General features: G+C 40.9%; 1 protein-coding gene across 4 annotated transcripts in view; it reads left to right on the top strand.

Annotated features, from left to right (window-relative positions):
* Window positions 1-22,474, top strand: part of clip1a (CAP-GLY domain containing linker protein 1a) — a 32,765-nt gene that overhangs the window by 2,903 nt on the left and 7,388 nt on the right. For 2 of the 4 annotated variants that reach the window (XM_080738121.1, XM_080738122.1), the window contains exons 2-17: window positions 3,547-3,843; window positions 4,107-4,651; window positions 5,480-5,604; window positions 5,708-5,924; window positions 6,098-6,295; window positions 6,563-6,654; window positions 7,492-7,552; window positions 10,495-10,599; window positions 13,773-14,681; window positions 15,358-15,474; window positions 16,026-16,083; window positions 16,453-16,536; window positions 16,757-16,913; window positions 17,509-17,674; window positions 18,041-18,256; window positions 18,972-21,416. In XM_080738121.1, the coding sequence (XP_080594247.1) occupies window positions 3,753-3,843; window positions 4,107-4,651; window positions 5,480-5,604; window positions 5,708-5,924; window positions 6,098-6,295; window positions 6,563-6,654; window positions 7,492-7,552; window positions 10,495-10,599; window positions 13,773-14,681; window positions 15,358-15,474; window positions 16,026-16,083; window positions 16,453-16,536; window positions 16,757-16,913; window positions 17,509-17,674; window positions 18,041-18,256; window positions 18,972-21,416 (5,586 nt within the window). In that variant the 5' untranslated portion in view covers window positions 3,547-3,752. The remainder of the gene's footprint in view (window positions 1-3,546; window positions 3,844-4,106; window positions 4,652-5,479; window positions 5,605-5,707; window positions 5,925-6,097; window positions 6,296-6,562; window positions 6,655-7,491; window positions 7,553-10,494; window positions 10,600-13,772; window positions 14,682-15,357; window positions 15,475-16,025; window positions 16,084-16,452; window positions 16,537-16,756; window positions 16,914-17,508; window positions 17,675-18,040; window positions 18,257-18,971; window positions 21,417-22,474) is intronic. The other 2 variants (XM_080738123.1, XM_080738124.1) reach the window with 2 other exon arrangements.

Here is a 22,474-nt window from a genome sequence, read left to right as displayed (position 1 = left end):
CTTACTTTCTGTCAAGAAATCCGAGCAGACATGTGTTGAACTTTGGAAGGGCTTGTCTTCAATACCGCAACGTCCTGCTGCCTCCTGCATTATGTGACATTTATTCGAACCAGGTGGTACACAGGACCATTGAGTGACTTCCCACGAGTGCTTCCAAACTCCAATACTTAGAAAAAATAACCTGAACTGAATTTCTTGACAGAAAGTAGCTCATAACATGTCTATGGTGGATCTTTCTGAAACAAACATTTTGCAGATAGAAAGATGTAACTAAAAGTTACATTTTGGTTGGCATCAGCTCTGTTGATTGATTTTCTTTTTCATTGTTTAAAAAAAAAAAAAATTTAAAAAAAGAATATATATATATATATATATTTATTTTTTATTTTTTTATTATTATTATTTTTTATTTAATTCCTCTAGTGAGGGCAATATTGTGCAATGCATAGACACTGGGTTCACACGCTTCTGTCACTCGGAAGTCAATTAGAAGTACATTCAATCTCAGTTCTGTTTTATAGGACTTGGGTTTATATTTATTTAATCATTTTGTTAAATAATACATAATCAATTCTGAACTACAAGAGATGTGGTGGTATTGCCTAATATATGTAAATGTAGCCTGGTTGAGCATAGTGCGAGGAACTGAGGTTGTGGGTTTGTGATACACATTATACAATGAATTCATTCATTTGAGTTCAAACATTGACAGAACATGGTCCTTGGCTTTTTTCCTAGCTGCAGATTAGAGTAGGAGTCAGCAGCAAAAGATTACCATTACTCCAATGAGAGACGTCTGCAGCATAAGTGGATCTTTTTCAGCTGACTACACCAGCTCTCAAATAGGAGCTGAAACATTCTCTTGATCTTGCTCATGACATATCCTTTAGTGTATTTAAAGGTTGGTGGTTTTGCCTATTTTATTTACTTCTACCAATTAAGCTTTTGTTCAGAGCAGAATTAATTTATAAGCAACTTAAAGCAAGTTAGTCGGCTTCCATTTCTTGTATCCTTTTTTGTACCACAAAAGCATCAATCATTTGAATGCTTTCTTTCAAGGGCTTGCACTTAATGTCCTCTTGACCCGAGGGCACCAAACGGTATCATTCAAAGGCACAGCAGGGGTAAAACTGGAACACTACATACAAAGTAGGTCAGTGCCACTGCCTAGCTGATGACCACCCTTCATTCTGAACTGAGAAATATCTTGGTGTGTTTATGAGTAAGAGGCTGTGTCCTCTGTCTTGGTTGTTTTGGTTAACCCAGCTAATAGGAATGGAATGAAGCTACGTGTCTGTGAGTCTGTGATGTTGTTAAACAAGCTCTAAAACTAAACGTACAGCAGCCCTGGCTGAAAAGTCAGTTTTCGTAATGGATTTTATTAAAGCTGCGCTAAATGCTACATTTGGAGTGGTTCAGTTTAAATTAATATAATTTTACTGTTCTCTGAAACAAGCCGCTATTGAAACATGCTCCTGCACATGTTTGAACATACCGTACATTCTTGATTCTATGATTCCCTGAAATTTAAAGCTCATTGATGATGTTTGCTATTGGATTAAAGTAATTTACATCAAGGCATTTCTGAACAACAAATGTTTGATTATGTCAAGGTCATTTCTATTTAAGACTATATTCTGGCCGCTACAGGGCCTTCGCATCTGGATTTTCAGGCCGTTTTGTGACATAAGAATCTGATCAGAACATGGCCAGTCAAATCTGAACGTTTCGTTAGTAACAAGTTGTAACCAGATATACCAATCTAATCTGTATGTTAGATTTGTGACGCCCACAAGCCAATTTATTTTTTTTATAAATGAAGGAAAGTTATTCAGAGTGCTTTACATAAGGCAACAGGGAGACCATGCTCTGCAGCGTAATCAGCTATCGGCTCCACCTTTAAAGTTGTTGTGGTCCTGCAGTAATCTCTTTTTAGGGATTATGGAAGGAGGCAGCCACCAGTCGGTCAGTCCATTTGACAGCCCAGAATGATGGAATCTGAGCTGCAGTTGTGGAAAGGTTTTTATGACATGGTCAGATCAAAATCATGGGCCTGATGGCGTGAGAAATGTCTATGAAGGTGCCAGTGGTAGGATATGAAGACTGCATGTTGACTGGGTTGTGCTAGCCATATTTTTAGGTCTTGCCTTTATTGTCCTGTGCTGCAGAGCTTGTTGTCATAACAAAACCAGAACGCCCTCTCACTGACGCTACACCACACTGTGTCACTGAGTGGTTGTGTGCCGTGAAGTAACATGTATACTTTCCATTTAGGCTAGCTATTAGCTGACTCATAAATTGTAGCTTTCGAGTAATGCTGTCATTGCTCCACAGACTGGCATTTGAACTGCTATTTCTTGTAAGTGAGCATGTGATAAACCAAATGTATTAGGGTAATGTTTCTTCTTTTGAAAGCCTGACTTTTATGTCTTTCTGATTAATTAGGTGAACGTTCATAAAAGTCCATTTTGACTGTAGGAGCCAAATATGGATATATTTGTATTTGCACTGATTTACTGGGTTATTGATGATGATTGATGGAGGCACCGGATTGGCACCTCATTGATTGGTGTGTCTCTGTGGGTGGCCTCCAGCGCCTATAAATAATGGCTCTCACCTGCTCACTCTCATGGCTGGTTTGTCTGTGGAGGCATAGACATAGAAAGGTAGACTCTCCTTCGGCTTTGTGGCATATGCTCACGTCACCCAAGAGGGCGATAGCAAGAGGGTGCAAAAGACCTGTACTTCCCGTTTCTGTGTGACGTAGGTAGATACCTTTTTAGGAGGCGGAAGCATGTTTGGAGTCTATTCATTTACAATGGGAGAGCTAACGTGAACACAGAGCAAAATAATTACTGAACTAAATATTGGACCAGATCATCACAAGCCACATAATATTAACAAAATTGTCGTACTAAAGTGGCTTTTTTCAGCGACACAACTGAGAAAATCAACTTTATTATTGCTCTTTAGCTGTCCCAGCAACACACTCTCGCGGGTTCTATAGCACCAGTAAACAGGACGTGCGCGAGATTTGCCGTCAGAGCCGGCGCCCACTTAGGAGTCTATTTGTAGGATTTGTGTACCATGTCGCACTCTAGTGGATCCAATGAGGATGAGCTATCTTCATTAATTAAATATCTTTGACGTCACTTGGCGACCGGTCGTTTCCAGTCAGTTCCCACTTCCACATGCGTCACAGACACGGAAGTTGGTAGGCCAATCAGAGGCAGGTGGGGGCGGGTCTTACCGTAAAAATCCTGTGTACCTGTTCAGTCATTTATTTATTTATTTTTATCTCCCAAATCTTGACTGAGTGCTTGTATGAAATCTCATTGTGTACTTCTCATGCCCATGGTTAACATACCCTTCAATGGCCAATATTGGATGATAATACTGTTCCAATAGTGGTCACGTTAATGTGACTGCATAGCTTAATTATCGGTATGTCAAATGCTTAAAAGAAATGTGATTCAGTGAGATTCAGTGAGTTTAGAGTTAAACTTTATTTCACTCACTTGAACAAACATATTTTTTTCTCAACAGGTTCGTTCTCAGCAACATCCTTTTTACTCCCTCCTCCCCTTTCCTTTTTTTTCTTTCTTTTTATTTACTTTGGGTTTGTTATTTTGTCGCGGAGGGGACAGCTTTGGTATCACAGAGCTGAGCCACGCTGTGTTGATGGTCTGCGGACAGTCGGTTCCCACTGACAGACACAAGCCTATTGGATTCCACCACCAACAAGAGGAATCATGAGTACAGCCAAACCCAGTGGGATTAAAATGCCCAGCAAGATAGCCAGGACAACAGGGACAGCAGCCACTAAGGCTGCCCCAAGCACAGGTAAGACTTCTCCATCACCATCCATTACCACTTAGCAGACATCTCCTAGTAGCAATTGTTGCTGCTACTGGAACAATGTTGATCAAATATGAGCTGCAAGAGCCTAACCTCTGACCTATACAGTGCCACAATAGTTCTCCTTTGATCCAATACTATCTGCTTTGATTTGCAGTAAGGGGCTCACGGTTTCACGGTTTGAGAACAATGCTATTTCACCTGCTTGAAAACAATGCTATTTCACCCTATCACTCTTTCCTTTGTAGCTGGACCCAAAGCAACTGACAAAACAGCTGCAAGTGTCAGTGAAGAGCCCCAGGATTCTGAGGAAACCTTTGAGGTTGGCGAGTGTGTGTGGGTTAATGGGAACAAACCTGGCGTCATACAATTCCTTGGGGAGACACAATTTGCTCCAGGACAATGGGCAGGTATTGTTCTGGATGAGGCCATCGGGAAGAATGATGGGTCAGTAGCTGGGGTTCGCTACTTCCAGTGTGAGGCCTTGCGAGGGATATTCACCCGTCCGTCTAAGTTGTCTCGCACAGAAGGGGAAGCAAACGGAACTCAAACTGCTCCACCATCCCGCGCTGCTTCACCCACACCTTCAGTTGGTAGTGTGGCATCCCGTACACCTTCCACAAAATCAGCGCTTCCCTCAACCACCCCGACAGCCAAAAAAGCCACATCTGCTACACAACCTGTAACACCTTCCAACTTGGCACGTGCAAACAGTGAATCTGTCTCCAACCTCTCAGAAACTGGATCTGTCAAGAAAGGAGAGCGGGAGCTCAAGATGGGTGACCGCGTTTTGGTAAAGTTTATACAATAATCCGTTGTTTATCTCAGAATTTACTAATTTAAAAAAAGGAAATATCGCAAACACATATTTGTAATCCATTAGGAAAACAAAGAACATTGTATTGAAGGGCCATATTTGTAGTAATTAATTTATTATTATTTATTTATGTCCTTGTTTCCACTAGAAAATGGCTAGAAATCTATCTCTTGCCCTTTAGGTGTCAAAATCACAATAACACGGGCGCCTTACTGGTCAGGAGTCACAGGACTCATTCTCCTCCCCTTTCTCCATGGTAATCTCTGAGGAATGTGTGTGCAATATGACCTCTTCCATTTCAGCCCACCTGGCTTCACCCTCCTATGAACTCTAGCCAGTGGAAATAGTAGCACTGACGTTGTATTTAGTGTAGTTAATCCATGACTGTGGTGTTGTTGTCCTCTTATTCACAGCCAAATGCTGTCCTTTATAAATACCGTCCTTCCTCTTGACCGATTCCTTTTTTCTCTCCCTTCCTCCGCAGGAGGCTGTATAGCACAATATGCAAAGAGGAAGTCTCTAACTAGCACGCTAGGGGAGAGAGGAAATACCCTCACAAAAAGAATTGGATCAAATTTAGTCACAAGCAGACCATACATCTGTGTAGTTGAATATGAAGTAATCACATATTCATTTGATTATAGTTCTATTACATTTATGTTTGCAAGGCACGCACCTATTGATTCTTTTTTTTATTTTTTCCCCTATTCTTTTGCTATGGTGATGGTATTATCTCACCCAGGGTCTTGAGTCCTGTATGGTCTTGTGCATGGGTGGATTAAATGTTTTACATTTCTTTTCCAGGTTGGTGGTACAAAAGCTGGAGTGGTACGTTTCCTTGGGGAAACTGATTTTGCCAAAGGCGAGTGGTGCGGTGTGGAATTGGATGAACCCTTGGGAAAGAATGACGGGGCAGTGGCAGGCACAAGGTAAACAAGCCACTATATATAGAAAAAAGCACATCTGATTAAACAGTTAAAACGAATATTATGAAACCCATTAGTCTAATTATTGTTTCCAATCACATCTCAGATATTTTCAGTGCCAGCCCAAGTATGGCCTCTTTGCGCCAGTCCACAAGGTGTCACGCATTGGCTTCCCTTCCACCACACCAGCCAAAGCAAAGACGACTGTTCGAAAGGTAGTGACCACTCCATCAGGCCTGAAGCGCAGTCCAAGCGCCTCCTCCATCAGCACCATGAGCTCTGTGGCATCTTCTGTCAGCGCCAAGCCTAGCCGCACTGGCCTGGTGAGACATGCACACACAGCAGCTGCAAAATGGTATAAATGAATAAATATGAGTTCAGTAGGACTGTCGGCATATAAACTCAGTGGAGGGACAGTGGAAGGAGACTGAAAGGCATCTTTTTGTGCTCCTCTATTTCACCAGCTTGAACATGCTTCTCTTCTGTCCCTACGCAGCTCACAGAGACATCATCACGGTACAATCGCAAGATATCTGGTACCACAGCCGTGCAGGAGGCACTGAAGGAGAAGCAACAGCACATTGAACAGCTGATGGCTGAGCGGGACATGGAGAGGGCTGAGGTTGCCAAGGCCACCAGCCATGTTGGAGAGGTGGAGCAAGAACTGAACATAATGAGAGATGACCAAGAGCAGGTCAGCATCATCTCACAATACCTGTGGCCAACAGCTAATTGACCACCACTCATATGGGTAAAAATTCTCCATCTCTTAAGGCTTAACTAATAACTACTATGAACTGGAAAGTCTACAATGTGCGTATGTGTGATGAACATCCTCAATCAATTAAGGAACTCTATGAACTAGAAAGGAAACATTTTGTATGGAAGTGTGGGAATATGTGTGTGAGTGCGTGTGCATGCATTTCTCCCTATATTCATATTGATTATTTTCATGGCTAAGATGGAGGCCAAGATGGATCAGTTACGTGCCTTGGTGGAGGCTGCAGACAAAGACAAAGTGGAGCTGCTGAATCAGCTGGAGGAGGAGCGGAGGTAAGGTTTCCACAGATGTGCATCAAAAAGTGGAAGAGGAATAATTTCAATCAAAATCAAGATATCGATCAGCACTCCTGGGTCCAAGGAAGAACTACCACCCCAAAAACTGTTATAGCTCCTGTTAATGAACACCTACACATCTTGTCCAAATCTCACATAAATTGGTGATTCCTTGGCCTCCCGGGAGTGTGTGCAAAGTTTCACGCAGATTGGTCTTACCGACACAGACCCAAATGAGCATAATAAAACGGGCACATCAAGAACACATACAGGTCTTGCATAGTCATAGTCTCATGGATATTGTGTAAGTAGGTTACAGGGACTGTCAATGACATGGAGAGCGGTGGTGTAGAGTGGTGGAAGCACTTGGTTATCATTAAACGGTAACAAAATGCTCATTATTTAAGGTACTAAATATTAATGTTGAAAGAAATGCAAAGCCCCAAACTTGCTCACTGCTCAGCCTATAGGCCTACTGTAATTCCATGGTATGCTGTAGGAAACTATGGATGAACACAGGTACAGCACAGTGCATCTGTAAAAATAGAATAGATGCACGACTACAGTAAGGAGGTATAGTGATCAGTTGGGTGGTGCACTTCACACGCATGTATCTGCAAACACGCACGTTATGTGTATTACATTATGGTCGATTTAATGTAACATTTGAGAAAATATACCGGTCACGTTGGCCAGCCAATAAAATGCTTGGCAGAAACCCTGTTCTCGACTGGATTAGCTCAACCATATGCCCAATTTATTATTGCATTTTGGAAATAATCAATTTCTTCCAATGTGTTCAAATGACATAAGGGATTTGTTGATCTTTAACAGGAAGGTGGAGGACCTCCAATTCCGTGTGGAAGAAGCTTGCATAACCAAAGGAGATCTGGAGGTAAGTAAACTCAAGACAGTAACATATTTTCACATGTGAAACACAGCAATTGATCTCAGGACTGCCCATGACATGCGTGATTACGAAGATGCATTTAATTTACTTAATTGACAAATTAACATAAATCTTAGTGAATGTCTCTCCAGTTGGCTACTTGGCATGCAATTCACTGCCATTCTTGTCAGAGCCAGTTAATGATGGCAATGACTGAGCATTTACATTATCTGCAGTTCCTGTTAGCAATAGATAACCAGTCTCAGTCAGCTTGTTTGCATGGATGAATACATTCTGCATTCATCCTCCATAAATGACTTGTCTGAAACCTCATTCTCTCCATGGTATTGAAAGAATGGTATTGATGACAATGTCATCGGTGCCATTGCTTGCAGTGCTCTGCTGTGCCAAAACGTAATATCCACAGCTGGTCTCCTTCATATTCTTGAGCATCTGAAAACTGTTTCTGTTTGGGCACTGACTTTAAGACAGGTCATAGCATTTCACTTCACTGCAGCGGCTGTTGTAACACAGCCTTTGTTTTGATCAATGTCACAGATGATTCATGTCCCTATCTTAAGTTTGCGAGACAGAAAAATGGATTCATATCTGTATTGATTCTGATGAAAAGATGTGTTATTATTCCACAGTGCAACACCAGTCAGGTGATCATCCTTGAAGGCGTCTCTCCTCAAAATAGATCTTTAGAAATGAATACAACAGGGTTAGAATACCCCTTTATCTTCCTTTCCATACTAACAAATCGTTTTATACTTACCAATGTCTACACATGTATTAAATACATGCATGCAGCTTAAAATACATTGAAAAAAGAAAGAGACCAAGACACTATTTGTGTGGTCTATTTGCTTATTGTTTTATGTGGATTTCAAGCTGCTGAAGGTGTACTAATGTTGTGTTATAACCCCCAGTGCCTCTATATTTATTGATGTGATTTATCCTCCCCCCTCCCTCTCTTGTCCTTCATGTTGGCCCAGTGCTTAGCATGGAACCACTGGAGATGCTCCCCTGCCATTTCACTGCCTAGTCACTGGCCAGAATTTTAACCCCCCAAATGCAAGTAAAGGGGAATAGCACTCAATTTAAGAATCCGTGCACTTATGAGAAAGGTCAGTGCATGCATCATTAGTCAATAGTTCACACCCGAAGCATCTAAGAGCTAAAACTCTTAATTTGTCATTCCATCCCAGGCTGAACTACAGCCTGAAGCTGCACCCATAGACACAAAGTGCGGGACATATGGGTGTTTTTCCTCTGTCCCTCCAAAAGTTGTGTTATTTTTGTGCTTTTGGTCCTTCAGTCCTACTGCAAACCTCAGAAATGCATCCTTGATATTGACACACCTGTAGAGCTGCATCTATTGATTTATCACAAAGGACCCATGCACCATCACCCAAAAGGCAATACCCTTTTTTTTTCTTTTTTTTTCTTTTCAAAGCACACTTGATAATGATGGCTGAAGTTCGCTGAACATGGATTCCAAAGTGCCTTAGCAGCAGTGAACAAGTTGCTAAGCATTATCGGAAGTGGGCAACACATTTTTACCTAAATGAAAGGATTTGCTGGGTTTTATATTTATTGTACTTTGTACTTAAAACAAAACTCTAGTGTGATTGCCATGACAAAAGTCACATTAGATTTTTCTTTTTGTTATTTGTCTGAATTAACATACTCTGAGTGGGTGGATGTGCATGCGACTTTGCTGTCAGAAAGGTATTGAATCTGTGTTAAGAGCAGGTGTAGTGTCAGTATGAAAGATGATGTTTTTCTGAACTGGCCATGGGCACAGAAATGACCCATATAAAGCTGAAACTCAGTGGTATTCCCCTCTTGTGATGAAACTAAAGGTGAATGTACTGTCTGCACTTAACAACTAGGGCCACTAAATAAATCATGAAATAGTGTCCTTGAAATGCAATTAAGAATACTTTTCACCATACAGTTTTAGGGCATGAACAGGGAACCCAGATTGATTGATGGATAGATGATTGATCCCTGTGGGGATATTCAGGTGTCATATCAGCAATAATGGTAAGCATGGATAGGCACAGATAAGAGTAGAGAAATAATATTAAAAGATCAAACCCAGTGTGAAGTGAGCGGTGCTAATTTCATTAAGTGTCCCGGGAAGCTTGGCCAATGTGGGATGGAGTGTCTGTATATATGTACATACTGTACATACAGACGCGGGACATAGCCAGATAGTAGCGGGTATCACCGCTCAAAAATCAAGTGAAACTAAAAACAAATCACATTTCCCCATACAAGTGTTACTCTTTGTGTCAATGTTGTTTAAAAAGGATCAATGGACCTACTTTGGCCTGATCACGGAAGAGAGAAAGCAAAGGTTGGTTATGTTACAGTTACCCTGACAAGCTTTGTGGGTTAATATGAACACCTGTCAAGCAAGTAAATTCCTCATGTCTACAAGAATGCTTAGTCGTGTTGGAAACCTAGTAAAATAGTGTACGGGGAGCATAACCACTTCTGCTTTCTCTTAACGTAGGCCTTCATGGTGAAGTCTGGTTTTATTTTCTATTTTATTTTTCTCAAAATATGTGTAAATCATTATGGTGAACTCTTTGCTTTCTTCACCAGGTCTAATCATGTTGCACGATTACTTATAAACAGCATCCCATACTCATATCCATAACACACAACATTCTCTTTTGCTGCTTGTTATGTAACATTCCATCCATCCATCCATTGTTCAAGGCCCCACCTGAATGTTCTGCATGGGGTACCTTTTCACCCTCACATCACCTCCCTTCAACATTGCTTGTCTCTCCCCTCCTCTCCCCATCCTACAAACAGACACCAACATTCTAATCACTCCACTCTATCCCCCTGGCCTATCTGTCTGCATTGGGCTGGCATGTGATGGTGGCACTGGTGTGTTCTCTTCCTCTCCCCTTGTCTACTAACAGACGCAGACCAAACTGGAGCATGCCCACATTAAGGAGCTTGAACAGAGCCTGCTCTTTGAAAAGACCAAAGCTGAGAAACTCCAAAGGGAGTTAGAAGACACTAGGGTAATGGCTTCCGCTCTGCCGCTTGCTGCTTTCCTGGAAAGAGGAATGGGAGGACGGGGAAAAAAGGGAACACAAGTGTTGCTGAAGAGTGTCAGGGTCTCGTGGGCTTGTGGTTAACGCCCAAATCCATCTACATGGCTTAGTTATAACAAAACAAGGCTAAATGTAAAAATAAAATAAAAAAACACCACAATGTCATGTTATAGAAGAAATGTATTCTTATCTTTTACTCCTTTGGCACAATTAATTTGCATTTATTATACTCTCACTATTCTGGTATTTTCTCCACACTTAATTATACAATAGTTATTTCTTTAATGACTTGAAAGACTTTGATCTACTGGTATATCTATTGGCTGAGTCACATTTTTCATACCTGTTTTGCAGAAAGGTCTCATTATAACTTCACTGGTAAATTGTACTGTATCTGTTTCATCAGATGAACCTCTGTCCGACTACTTGTTTCCTGACTATCCTTTGTTGTCCTTCCCTATACCCTCTCTGCTCCCGCTTGTCCTTGCTATTTGGCGGGTCCCCGACTCCCCACCTCTTGCAAGTCTTTAACATGCTCCTCTTCCTGGATTGTGCTGCTTTGTGTTCACCAGGGGTATCACAGCCACTATGTGTATCCATACAATATATACAATAATTCTAAATCTCTTAGTTATGTGAGGTTGAAGGTCATTTAAACAAGGTATACAAAATTAAAATGTTCCTGGTGTATCTATCAGAAATTACACATAATTTCCTTTACATTCAAATTAAATCCCAATAACTTAAGCCCTATACTTGACTGAAAATAGAAACACCAAGAATCAACCTGTTTAGCACTGATATCTTATAAATACCAGAGTCAGTGATAATAATTAACATGAATAATATTCCAAGTTATTACGTGAACCAAGACTTTATAGCCTATCAGTTGTAGAAATCTGTTTATAGTTTTGACCATACCCTCGATACCCAGAAGAGGTCAGTGTAATGTTTTGTTGCTGTCAAAAGTAAGCATGTGTCCGCCTTATTGTAAACTATGAGTGAATTGAATCGGAGAGGTTATTGGTTGGGCCACGTTTTACTGCTTTTCTTTCTTGACCTATGAATTGTAAAAGTCTTTACACACCGGCAAATTAGCGAAACGTCGCCTGAAAAAGTATTCGCCAAAAGCTGGTTGCACACTGCACTGCGTTTTTTCGTTGCGTTTTGGAAATCCGGAGGCCAGGGAGAGAGAGAGAGAGAGGAAAGAGAGAGCAAGGGACTCGGCGGCAACAGCTGCGAAAATCGCAAAAAATCAACGCTGGTCCGAAAATAGATACGAAACGGACGGGTGTGCAAACGTGATTGACATAACGAGTGCGTTCGGATATGCGCACTCAACACACTTGTGTGCCATGTTGTCGTTCGTTTATTCGGTGCACTCAGTCAGTGCGGTGTCGTTCGAAAATACAATGCGCTGCGCCCCCGGTGTGCTCAGTACACGCACAGAACGACCCTACTCCAGAAGTTGGGGTTTGACAGTGTGGTGCGTCAACGCGGTGGTCCAGAGCGCTTCTCAGCTGTGAACAATGGAGGAAATGATCGCAAAATGCAGCATTTGTGGCTTAATTCATCAACATGTAAAACAAAAGAAGGTGGGAAAGTGTTACTTAACGAGCATACTGTCTCATGGCTGACTTGTTATGCGTTCATATCCATGTAAATACTATTACAATATTATTTTGGGTTAGGGTTAGTGTCATCTTTAAATGGGCCTATAGCTCGTTTTCAATAAAAATTTTAAAATTCACTCATTACATGTCCTATAATGAAGACAATGCCCAATGATGTTATCTGGCTATAACAGACTAATACTAGAACACACTTCCAAAAATAAATTACTTGTTTTAACTTTTTTCATATTATTAACAAATATTAACAAAAAAGTGACACTTGTGGTTTTACGGGTCAAAATTGACCTGTATACAGTAAAGAGGGTAAAGTAATTTATTTTCATAAACCCAAACTTTATTTTACTCCTAATAGCAAATGCAAATTGAGGACAAGTGTCTCTCTCTCTCTCTCTCTCTCAAACATGTAACAATAGAATAATGACAATTTGGGGGGAATTGAGCCACACTTCTCTGCCGGAAAGTGTCACAGAGACCATCAGAATGAACTAAAATGATAATAATTAATGTTGTGTTAAAATAGTTGTTTCTGAGGATATCAGGAAGCCTTGTTCCAATAAAGAAATGTTAAACATACTTTTTACAAATTAAATTTGTAAACAACACACCTTTTTACAAATTACATTTTGTAAAAAGTTTTCAAGTTTAAATTTTAAACATGAAAACGGGTCAAAAATGGCCTTAAATGAGTAGTTCAGCCCCCTTTTTCTATCGATCACTCACCCCATGGAGACTTGAATTCAATAATATTTTTTGGTTTGTCGCATTCCTAAGCCAATTTTTTGATTATAATAAATGTACCCCCATTGATTCCAGATGGAGACCCAAATGCATTTTGGTCTCCATCCGGAATCAATGGGCCTACAAAGACTCCTCAAATTATTGGCTTAGGAATGCAACAAAAAATAAAAAATATTATTGAACTCAAGTTTCCATGGGGTGAGTGATCGATAGAAAAGAAGTCGTTTTGGGGGTGAACTACTCCTTTAACACAATAGAAGTGTTAACTGGTCGTTCTTATATAAGCCACACTGAATGCACTCTACAACGTCACCGCCAGTAAGAAATTCAAGTACTTATATCACCACTGACGGCAATACTTGCAAGCAGCCACACACAGACGAGACGACACGAAGAAGGAGAAACACTGTTCACCTCGGGCTCAATGCAAAGTGATGGTCCCTCAACCATGTCCTTTCTCTCTCTTTAAATATGGATAGTTAGCTTGAATTGATACAGAGAGAGAGAGAGGAGTTCGCCTGCGAATGTTCGCTAAATTCGAAACGAGAGCGAATAAATAACTTTTTCAAAATTTGCGTCGGTGTGGAAGCTTGCCCTTGACTTTATAAGAATGTTTCGCAAATTCGCCCCAGGTATGTAAAGACCTTAGGTGTCTGATATTGAGTCATTTCCAGTATGGATAATCTGAAAATGCCCATTTATGGCTTTTATTAAGGAATCATGTCCTTTGTGTCATTTGTCATTGGTGGTGATTTGTCCACTCTGCAGGTGGCCACTGTTTCAGAAAGATCCCGTATCATGGAGTTGGAGAAGGACCAGTTGCTGCGAACCAGAGAGGTAGCTGATCTGCGGTTAAGACTAGATGCCCAGCAGGCCTCTGAGGGTTCAGACTCTACTCTTTCACCTCTCCTAGAAGAGATAAGCTCACTGAGGGCTCAGCTGGCCTCTCAGGAAGCCAAGCAGCAAGAGGAACACATGAAATACAAGGAGAAACTGGAATCTCAAGAAAAGACCCACAGTGAGGAGCTCGCCCAGCTTCAGACCTCTTTCGTTAAGCTGTCTGGTGACAATGAGCAGCTACAGATGCGCCTGAGTCAGGCAGAGAAGGAGAATGCAGACGTCATTGAACTGTGGCGTAGCAAGCTTGAGTCAAATGTTGCCTCTCACCAGCAAACCATGGAAGAGTTAAAGTTGTCCTTCAGCAAAGGAACTGGTGACCAGACAGCAGAGTTAGTGGAGACTAAGAGCACCATCGAGAGGATGAAGATGGAGCACAAGTTAGCTTTAGAAAATGCTGGATGCAGACATGAGGCTGACACCAGAGCCTGGGCTAAGGAGATGGAGGCTCTGAAAGCAAAGCTGCTGCTGTTGACTGAAGAGAAGGAGCGACTGGAGGAGTCTGTGCGGTCCAGCATCGATACTGCTGAGGAACAACATCTTGTTGAGATGGAGGATGTGCTGGGTAAGCTGCATGCTGCTGAACAAAAGGTAAAGGAGCTGGAGGAGAAAGAGGCACAGTTGGCCCAAGAGGCGCAGGACAAGATGAGAGAAACCAAAGAACAGATGGCAGCAATTGAGACGATGCGCTCCAAGGAGGCTGAAGGCAACCAGGAACTCCAGACCTTGAAGACCCAGTTTGAGGAGGCCCAGACCCTGGCAAACTCACAGGGTGTCAAGGTGGGTTCCTTTGCTGTTGTCAAATTCCACTGCAATGTCATGATCATGTTGTTGTATTAACCTATTAACCCAAATCAGAAATTAGCCTACAAAAACAAATATGTTGCTACATACTGTACATGTACTGTAAGCCCCTCCCATACACTAAAATGTGTACCCGGCCTGAATGGGTTAAAGGACAATTCCAGGCTAAAACATATGCCCCCCTTAATTTTCCTTTTATCATGATTGTACCTGGCTGATTTGGTGGATTTCTGTTATTGTTGCCCCTCTTCTGAGATCTTGCAACCCCTCCTCACAGCTAAAATGCGGCTAAATGTACCACAGACAAAAGCGCTAATTTTGGCCGTTCCAAAGCTACTCTTTTCTTCATGAATCGTCTCTATATAGGCTTTTCAGCAGGGAGTGGGTCTTGGTGAGATGGTGTGAAAGTCCAGCGAACGTTAAGCCATCCCGGTGAAAGTCGGGTTAAAAGAAATGGCTGGTGATTACTCCATGTGTATTGGAGGAGATGCGTTGTCAACATCCTTCCCAGGCAACCGTCGATATTGATAAGGACTGCGGTACACCGTGGTCTGCTAAATTGAGGCGTCAATTTAAAAAATATATATTTTGCTTGCTTCTCATATTTTATTCTCACTGTACCCATAGTATTATCATCTAACCTGTGTCGTAGGTCGGTGAGTTGAGCTCCATGCTGGACAGCAGACAGCAGGAGCTGATTTCCTTACAGCAGAGACTGACCACTGTACAACAGGACAAGGACACTCAGCAGCAGAATCTGGAAACCCTGGTGAGCCTTAACGCCTGATTTATACTTAGCCATATGACAGTGTCGCTCACCGAAAATAGCCCTTCTAAAAGCACAAGCTTGTAAATCTGCTATAAAACTTTACTTTAAAGTGGCCGCTTTGGAATTATAAATGAAATGAACATTCTTAATTTAGCTTTGTTTGAGACATTAAGATGGGAGAATTACAGAGGGGCATTATCTCATCATTACAGTATCACACCTAGTCCAGCATAAAGGGATTACTTTGCATTTCCACCATACACCTACTACAGTATCACTTTGTGGGGGAAAGCTGCTGCGCTGCATCACATGTGATAACAGGAATGTTAACGATGCAAGTTACTGAAGTCAAATAAACAATTAGAATTAGGGAATATAAAGGCATATATTTTGTATATGAGGCGCCTGTATTGTATAGGGATAAAACATGGGTTTCAGTCCAGTCAGGCCCTGCTTTTAGTTTGATGCAAATTATTCTAATTCTAATATCGGTGCATGGTACATTTTATGAATTTACATTAAGCTGATATTAAATGTTTGCTTTTTCATAGAAGGGAACGTTGGCTGAAAGCACAGAAGAGCAGACTAAAGCAACACAAACTATGCAAGGTAAATAATGTGGTATAGGAGACTGCAACAGAGCAGACAGCCCGCAACATTCCAAATTAAATTCAATCTTTTTGGTGCACAGCTCAAAAGTATCATGAAGCGAAGAAGAGGTCACCAGCACACAAGGAAATCCTTTCGAACTAGTAGGTCTTCCTCAGCGTTCTCAACGCTGAGGAAGACCTACTAAGTCGAAACGCGTACGTTGTCCTGTCCAGAGATGTAAATAAATCAAATAATGTGGTATGCCAGTCAGATATAGGTCTTATTATTATATTATGATTATATTATTGCCTCCTAATCTAAAGTTCTGCAGTATGTGTGACTCTGTTAATGACATTCCTGTATGTATGTGTTGTGTTGTTTTTCCAGAACTGCAGGACAAGCTCAGTAAAAAGGAAGAGCATTGCACATCCCTTTCCACTGAATCCGAGAATCTAAGGAGCCAAATTACAGGTCAGAAAAACGGTTATCATCAAAATAATGATAAATTGTTTATATACGTAATATGATTTTTTTATTATTTATTATTTGTGTTGTAAAACACACTAGTTAGTAATAGCATTACTTATAAAACCTGCCTACCTGCTTTGGGGTGGCATGCATACTATCATCGTTTCTTTAATACTGTAGAAACTTGATGATCCTAACTTTAATGCCTCATATCTTTACTTAGGTTTGGAGAGGAAACTAAAAGCTGGAGATGAGAAACTTGAACAGTTAACAAAGGACAAGGCCAAGCTGGAAAGCAATATTTCAGACATGGTGAAGTCATCTGGCAGTAGTTCAGAACAGCTCACCAAAATGAATGAAGACCTAGTGCAGAAAGAAAGGTAACTGTGGTTTTCTATGAGTATGAGTTGCTGATGCGTATGAATGTAAAAGGTGCAAAAATGAGAATTTACTGCTTGTGTTTTCAAATCAACTATGTGTTTTCAAATCACCATGTTTCCTTCTGTGCAAGTGAATTTCTGTGACTTCCAACAGATTAGTAAAGGTCTCAGTTGTTAGAAACACAGATATTCATATTCATTTTCATACTGATCTGTGTAATCAGTACTCATGTTCTCTTGTTGGAATTATAACATTGTTATCCTCTGCAGTGCCCTGGATAATTTTGTATATATCAGCAAATTGACACAATTTCTTTATAACCAACTAGATCAATTAATCAAGATTTTTTTTTGTCGCATTCTTAAGCCAATAATGTGATTAACAGCAGTGGTTCTCTATGGAGACACAAATAATCTCCTTCTCCATAGGGAACCACTATCCATTAATCCAAGTTTCTCCATGGGGTCAGTAATCGGTAGAAAAAAGTTATTTTAGGGGTGAACTATCCCTGTAAGCCCTATTTTATAACTAATTAAATTGATTCGTTAAATTAACTGTAGGACTCCTACACTTGTTCTTTCTCCAATTATACAGGAGACTGGAGGAGTTACAGAGCCAACTGGCATCAGAAAGGGAACAGGTGGCACACTTATCCGAGCAACACCAACAGGAACTCTCCCGGAAACACCAGGAACTGAAAGAGAACAGAGATGACTATGACTCTCGAATAAGCACCCTCCAAGAGAAGATTGATAACTTGGTGAGTTGACAGTTAGCTGTGGTAGTAGTAGTAACCATAGATTCTAGGCAGTTCAACACAGGGTGAACCCAGGCTAAGAACACAGGCTCTTTCATATTCTTTTCAACCTGAGGCAACTGACATCTGCAGGGTCCATGCAGACATCTGCCAAGGAGCTCTTTAAAATGGGGCTGGTAGGCTTTGAGTACACTTGACTATGAAAGGCAAAAGTCCATGGACAGTCCCCCAGACTTTCCACCTACTGCGTACTGTACATGTCTATCCCCTGTTTTCAACACTCTAAGCGCCATAACTGTATCCTTCAAACTCAGTCCCATCCAGACAACTATAGTATGTTATTACATATTATGTATTGTATTTTCCTAGGAGAAAAATGTGCAACAAGGTGAGACGGTTGTTAAAGAGCTGAAGGCCTCACAGGAGAAGGCCATCTCTCAGGCTTCTGAGCTCCATGTGAAGGAAGTTGAGGAACTACAGAGTCAGGCTGACAAATTGAAGCTGGAGCTCAGCTCTTCTAGGGAAAGAACCCAGGAGCTGGAGAAGTTGGTATCCGAGCTGCAATCATATAAGGACCAGGTCCAGGTGAGTACCTGGCTGGAACCACAGAGCTGGGGGGGTTTAGTTTACCATGGTTGTTTTGGTGTGTTAATCTTGGGGATGACAATAAGGCAGTGAGGTATAATGATGAGATCTTAAATTGATGAGTTCTTCTCTCCAGTGAGCCCTTAACCGTTTACATTAGGTAGTGTGCTTGTATATCTGCACATTTTGCAGATTGAATAAGAACTGCACAAGTGAGGGTAACCGGTAACCTCAGTTATTTGGACATTTCCACATTTTTGTCAAGTAGAAATGTTGCACTTTGTCGTTTTGATAAGTGAACACAAGCACCCTCTAGCGGATAGAAATGACACATTGCCCGTGAGAAGAAAATCTTAATCTGACTAAATCCATTCTGTTTGTTGAGCGATCGCTCTTTCTGTGCTGGAACTCGCTAGAAACCTACGTAAGACTGCATTGTTTACATAGGCTGGTGGTGATTTCACAGCACAAAGGAATGCTGGTGATGGAATTTAGATTTATTGCAGTGGTGAGGTGAAGCTGTAATGCAACTTTATGTTACATATTCAGGGTGGTTTCATGTGTGGTTTTGGCTGCTTTGATTTTTTTTTTAATGCTTTTCCAGCTTAACCTTTCCATTTGCATATTATTTTTGCCCATATCTGCTTGGTTTATTTTTCAATTCATCTTACCATTTCCTTTATATACCCCTCCCTTTTTTCCCCAACTCTCCCAGTGTCTTTCTGCTGAACTTGACTCCTCCAAGCAGGATGTTGAACGGTTGTCCAAAAACCTGGAAAAGCAGATTTTAGATCTTGAGCACATGTCTGAGGAAAGTAAGGATGTTAAAGCTCAGAAAGCTGGACTGGAAAAGCAAGTTTCAGATTTACAAGTAAAGTTATCTGCATTAGAGGTTGCTTACCAGGAGCTTTCACTCAAGAATGAAGAACTCCTATTAATAAGAGATAAACTTTCAAAAGACCAAGAGGAATTGCTCACCAACAACAAGCAGTTGGATGAAAAGAAGATGTCTTTGTGCAAGGAGTTGGAGAAGCTCAAAGATGTTCTTCAGGATGCACAGAATGAAACAAAAAAACTGAAGTATGCAGAAATTGAACATCAAGCCCAAATTGAGGAACTTCAAAGGGAAAACGTAGAGAAAAATGAGATGGTATTGAAGCATCAGCAGGATATTCAGCAACTTGAAGTGAAGAAGAAGACACTTAGTGAAGATTTTGAAAACATCTCTAAAGAGAGAAACAGACTCCAGGAAGAGCTCAGTCAGAGCAGGTTGAAGTTGACGTCCGAGAGAGACAATGTAGTTTTGGAGAGAGACACCGCCCGAAATGCAAAAAAAGCTCTTGATACTAAGAATACAGAGTTGCAGGCTAAGATTCAGTCTTTGAGCCTAGACAAAGAGGAACTCACTATGAAGAATACACAGCTTCAGACGGAAACAGAAACACTGACAAAAGAGAAGACTGAAATGTCTACAAAAATCAGTGCAGCCATTTTGGACAAAGAAAGCCTCCAGACAACCAATGCAGAGCTCCAGAATCAGCTTAATATCTGTAAGAAAGATTTAGATAAGTCTGTCCGTGATTGTGAGGAGCTTCAAGCCTCAAAAGCAAGCCTGGCCAAGATGCTGGAAGAGTTCAAAACAAGCAGTCAGGTTACTGATTCTGAAAGGCATCACCTTCTGCAGGAGAAAGAGGACTTGCTTGCATCCCAACGAAAGGTCTGTTCTGAGAAGGAGGAGATGACTAAGGAGAGAGACGAATTAAAAGAAAAGCTTCAGATCTCAACAGAACAATTGTCAGCATCCAAGGAGAAAATGACTGAAGAAGCTACATCTTTTGAGCAAGAGAAGCAAGCACTTCGTCTCCAAAATGCAGAAGCTGAAAAAGCTCTAAATACTCTACGAAAACAGAAGATGACCATAGAATCCTCATTGGAGCAGCAAAAGGTGGAGATGGAGCATTTGATACAGGAGAAGAAAGAATTAGAGGAGAAATACACAAAGGCAATGTCTGAGAAAACTGTTCTTTCTCAAGAGCAAGATGGTCTAGTTAGTAATATCCACAGTGTGAAGGACCAATTGGACAGTTCTGCCAAAATAATTTCTGATCTTACTCAGGAGAAGTCCACTATGTTAGCAATGCTAGAGGAAACCAAACTTAAAAGAGATGAAGCAGAAACCGAGAGGAGTTCTTTAAAACGAGAAAAGGCAGACCTACAAAAGAAATTGCAGACACATCAGCTTGACATGGAAAATCTTCAGAAAGGAAAAGCTCAACTCTCTGAAGAGTATAACCTACTTAAAGTTGATGCTGAAAAGGTTCGTTTGGAGTTTGTTCAACAGGTAGATAATCTCACAAGAGATTGTGACCAACTACAATCACATCAGAGAATAGCCGACAAAAATGCTAAATCCTTGCAGAATGAGAGAGAGGGTTTACTTAAGCAGGTTCAGGATTTAAAGGGTCAGATAGAATCAGTGTCAGAGGCCAAGAAGCTTCTGGAGGGCAAGCTCCAGGCTGAAACCATTGAACGGAACAAAGTAACTTCTAGCAATGATGGTCTCTCCAAAGAGATTGAAGACCTTCAGAAACGTTTGTTAATACTGACACAAGAAAATGCCAACAGGTCTTCTTCCCTTAACACAGCTGATGAGGAAAAGAAAGCTTTAATTGTGAATGTTGAGGCCATGGCCATACAACTGAAGCAGAAAGCACAAGAAAACAGTCAGTTGGCAGGAGATAAAGAAAGCTTGTCAGCTAAGCTTCAAGACATGGACAAAGAGATCGCCTGTGTTTCAAAGGAAAAGGAAACTCTTTTAGCTAAACAAAGCATGTTGGAGCAAGACATTTCTTCTCTGCGCAGTATCCAGGAGAGTAATGATGAAGAACGTTCAAGGCTTCTTAAGGAGATGGAGAAGTTGCAGGCTACACAGAAACAACTGGAGCTTGATGCCACGTCCCTACAAAAAGATAAAGACTTAAAAGAAAAACAGCACAGCACTGCCATTAAGGAGGCATCAGCTACAAGCCAAGAACTTTCCATCAGTGTGGATAAACTAAGAGCTGAAAGAGATTCTCTGCAAATGGAGAGAGATGATGCCACACAGCAAGTCACGCAGCTTGAGACCCAACTCAAAAATGCTCTTTCTAAGCAGCTTGAGGTATTCCCCTAATAACAATCCCTGACATGTTAGAAGAGTTAGAATGGCTGGAGATGTATTGCCTTCTCACTGCATGCTTGCTGCTTTGTCACTTTGTCCTGCTTTTCTTTGTCTAATTTCTATCTTCCATTCACTAACTGCTTTTTGGTAAACTATCTCCAAGCCATTGTTGTTTCCTGTGGACTTATAACGTCTAATTCTAAGGTTTCAGGTCAGGTTCCATTATTGACGTTTACAAAATATAGATGTATAACCCTACTTGGAACTATCAGTTTTTATTTTACTCAACTTTTGGAGCAAACAATAAATATCAATAGAAAGCAGCTCTCCAGAGCTATATATGTTTGCTAGTTGCTACTGATTAATTCACGGTGCAAATACACATTACTTTAAAAACTATTGTCTCTACAATTTTACAAAATATCCGTTCTGAGTCCACAGTGTTACAAATGTCTCTATATTTTGTCTGGTTTAATTTCCATTAATGACCACATTATACATGACCTCTTAATTATAGTTATAGATTTTTACTAAAGGACCATACTGCCTGGCATGTTTACCCCATTTACTACAAGTCAAAGCCATTTAACAAAGCATTCCATAGTCTGTTTCATTTGCAAGAAAGACGGTACAGGGTGGAAAATTCAACAAATGTATTTTCTCTGCCAGGCCGGACGGCTGAAGGTTGTCCATGTATGTGTCTGTGTGGGCAGCAAATGTCCAGAACTGCTGGACCAATGGGCGTGAAACTGGACGCACACTCTCAGTAGGCCAGGGAAAAACTTCCACCCCCCTTTCAAGTTTTCAAAAAGGCCACTTCACTGGCATGGCTTTTATGGGGAGTTGCATCAAAATGCTGGTTGCGCGACCTATGGTTCAAGAGTTATAGGCCAAAACATGAAGTGGAAATTCAAATCAGATCCATGACTGATATGTAGCAAACTATTATTTAGGTAGGTTTGTTAATGTTTTAATGGCTGGGACAAGATGTCAACAAGAGTGAAATCTAAAAATAATAATATTACAGAAGATTGTCTGTTTATTTATGTATGAAATGG

Source organism: Nannobrachium achirus (genome assembly GCF_963921795.1).
Source record: "Nannobrachium achirus genome assembly, chromosome: 12".
Taxonomy (NCBI): domain Eukaryota; kingdom Metazoa; phylum Chordata; class Actinopteri; order Myctophiformes; family Myctophidae; genus Nannobrachium; species Nannobrachium achirus.
Note: the sequence above shows the minus strand (reverse complement) of the source record. Positions and strands in the feature narration are given on the sequence as shown.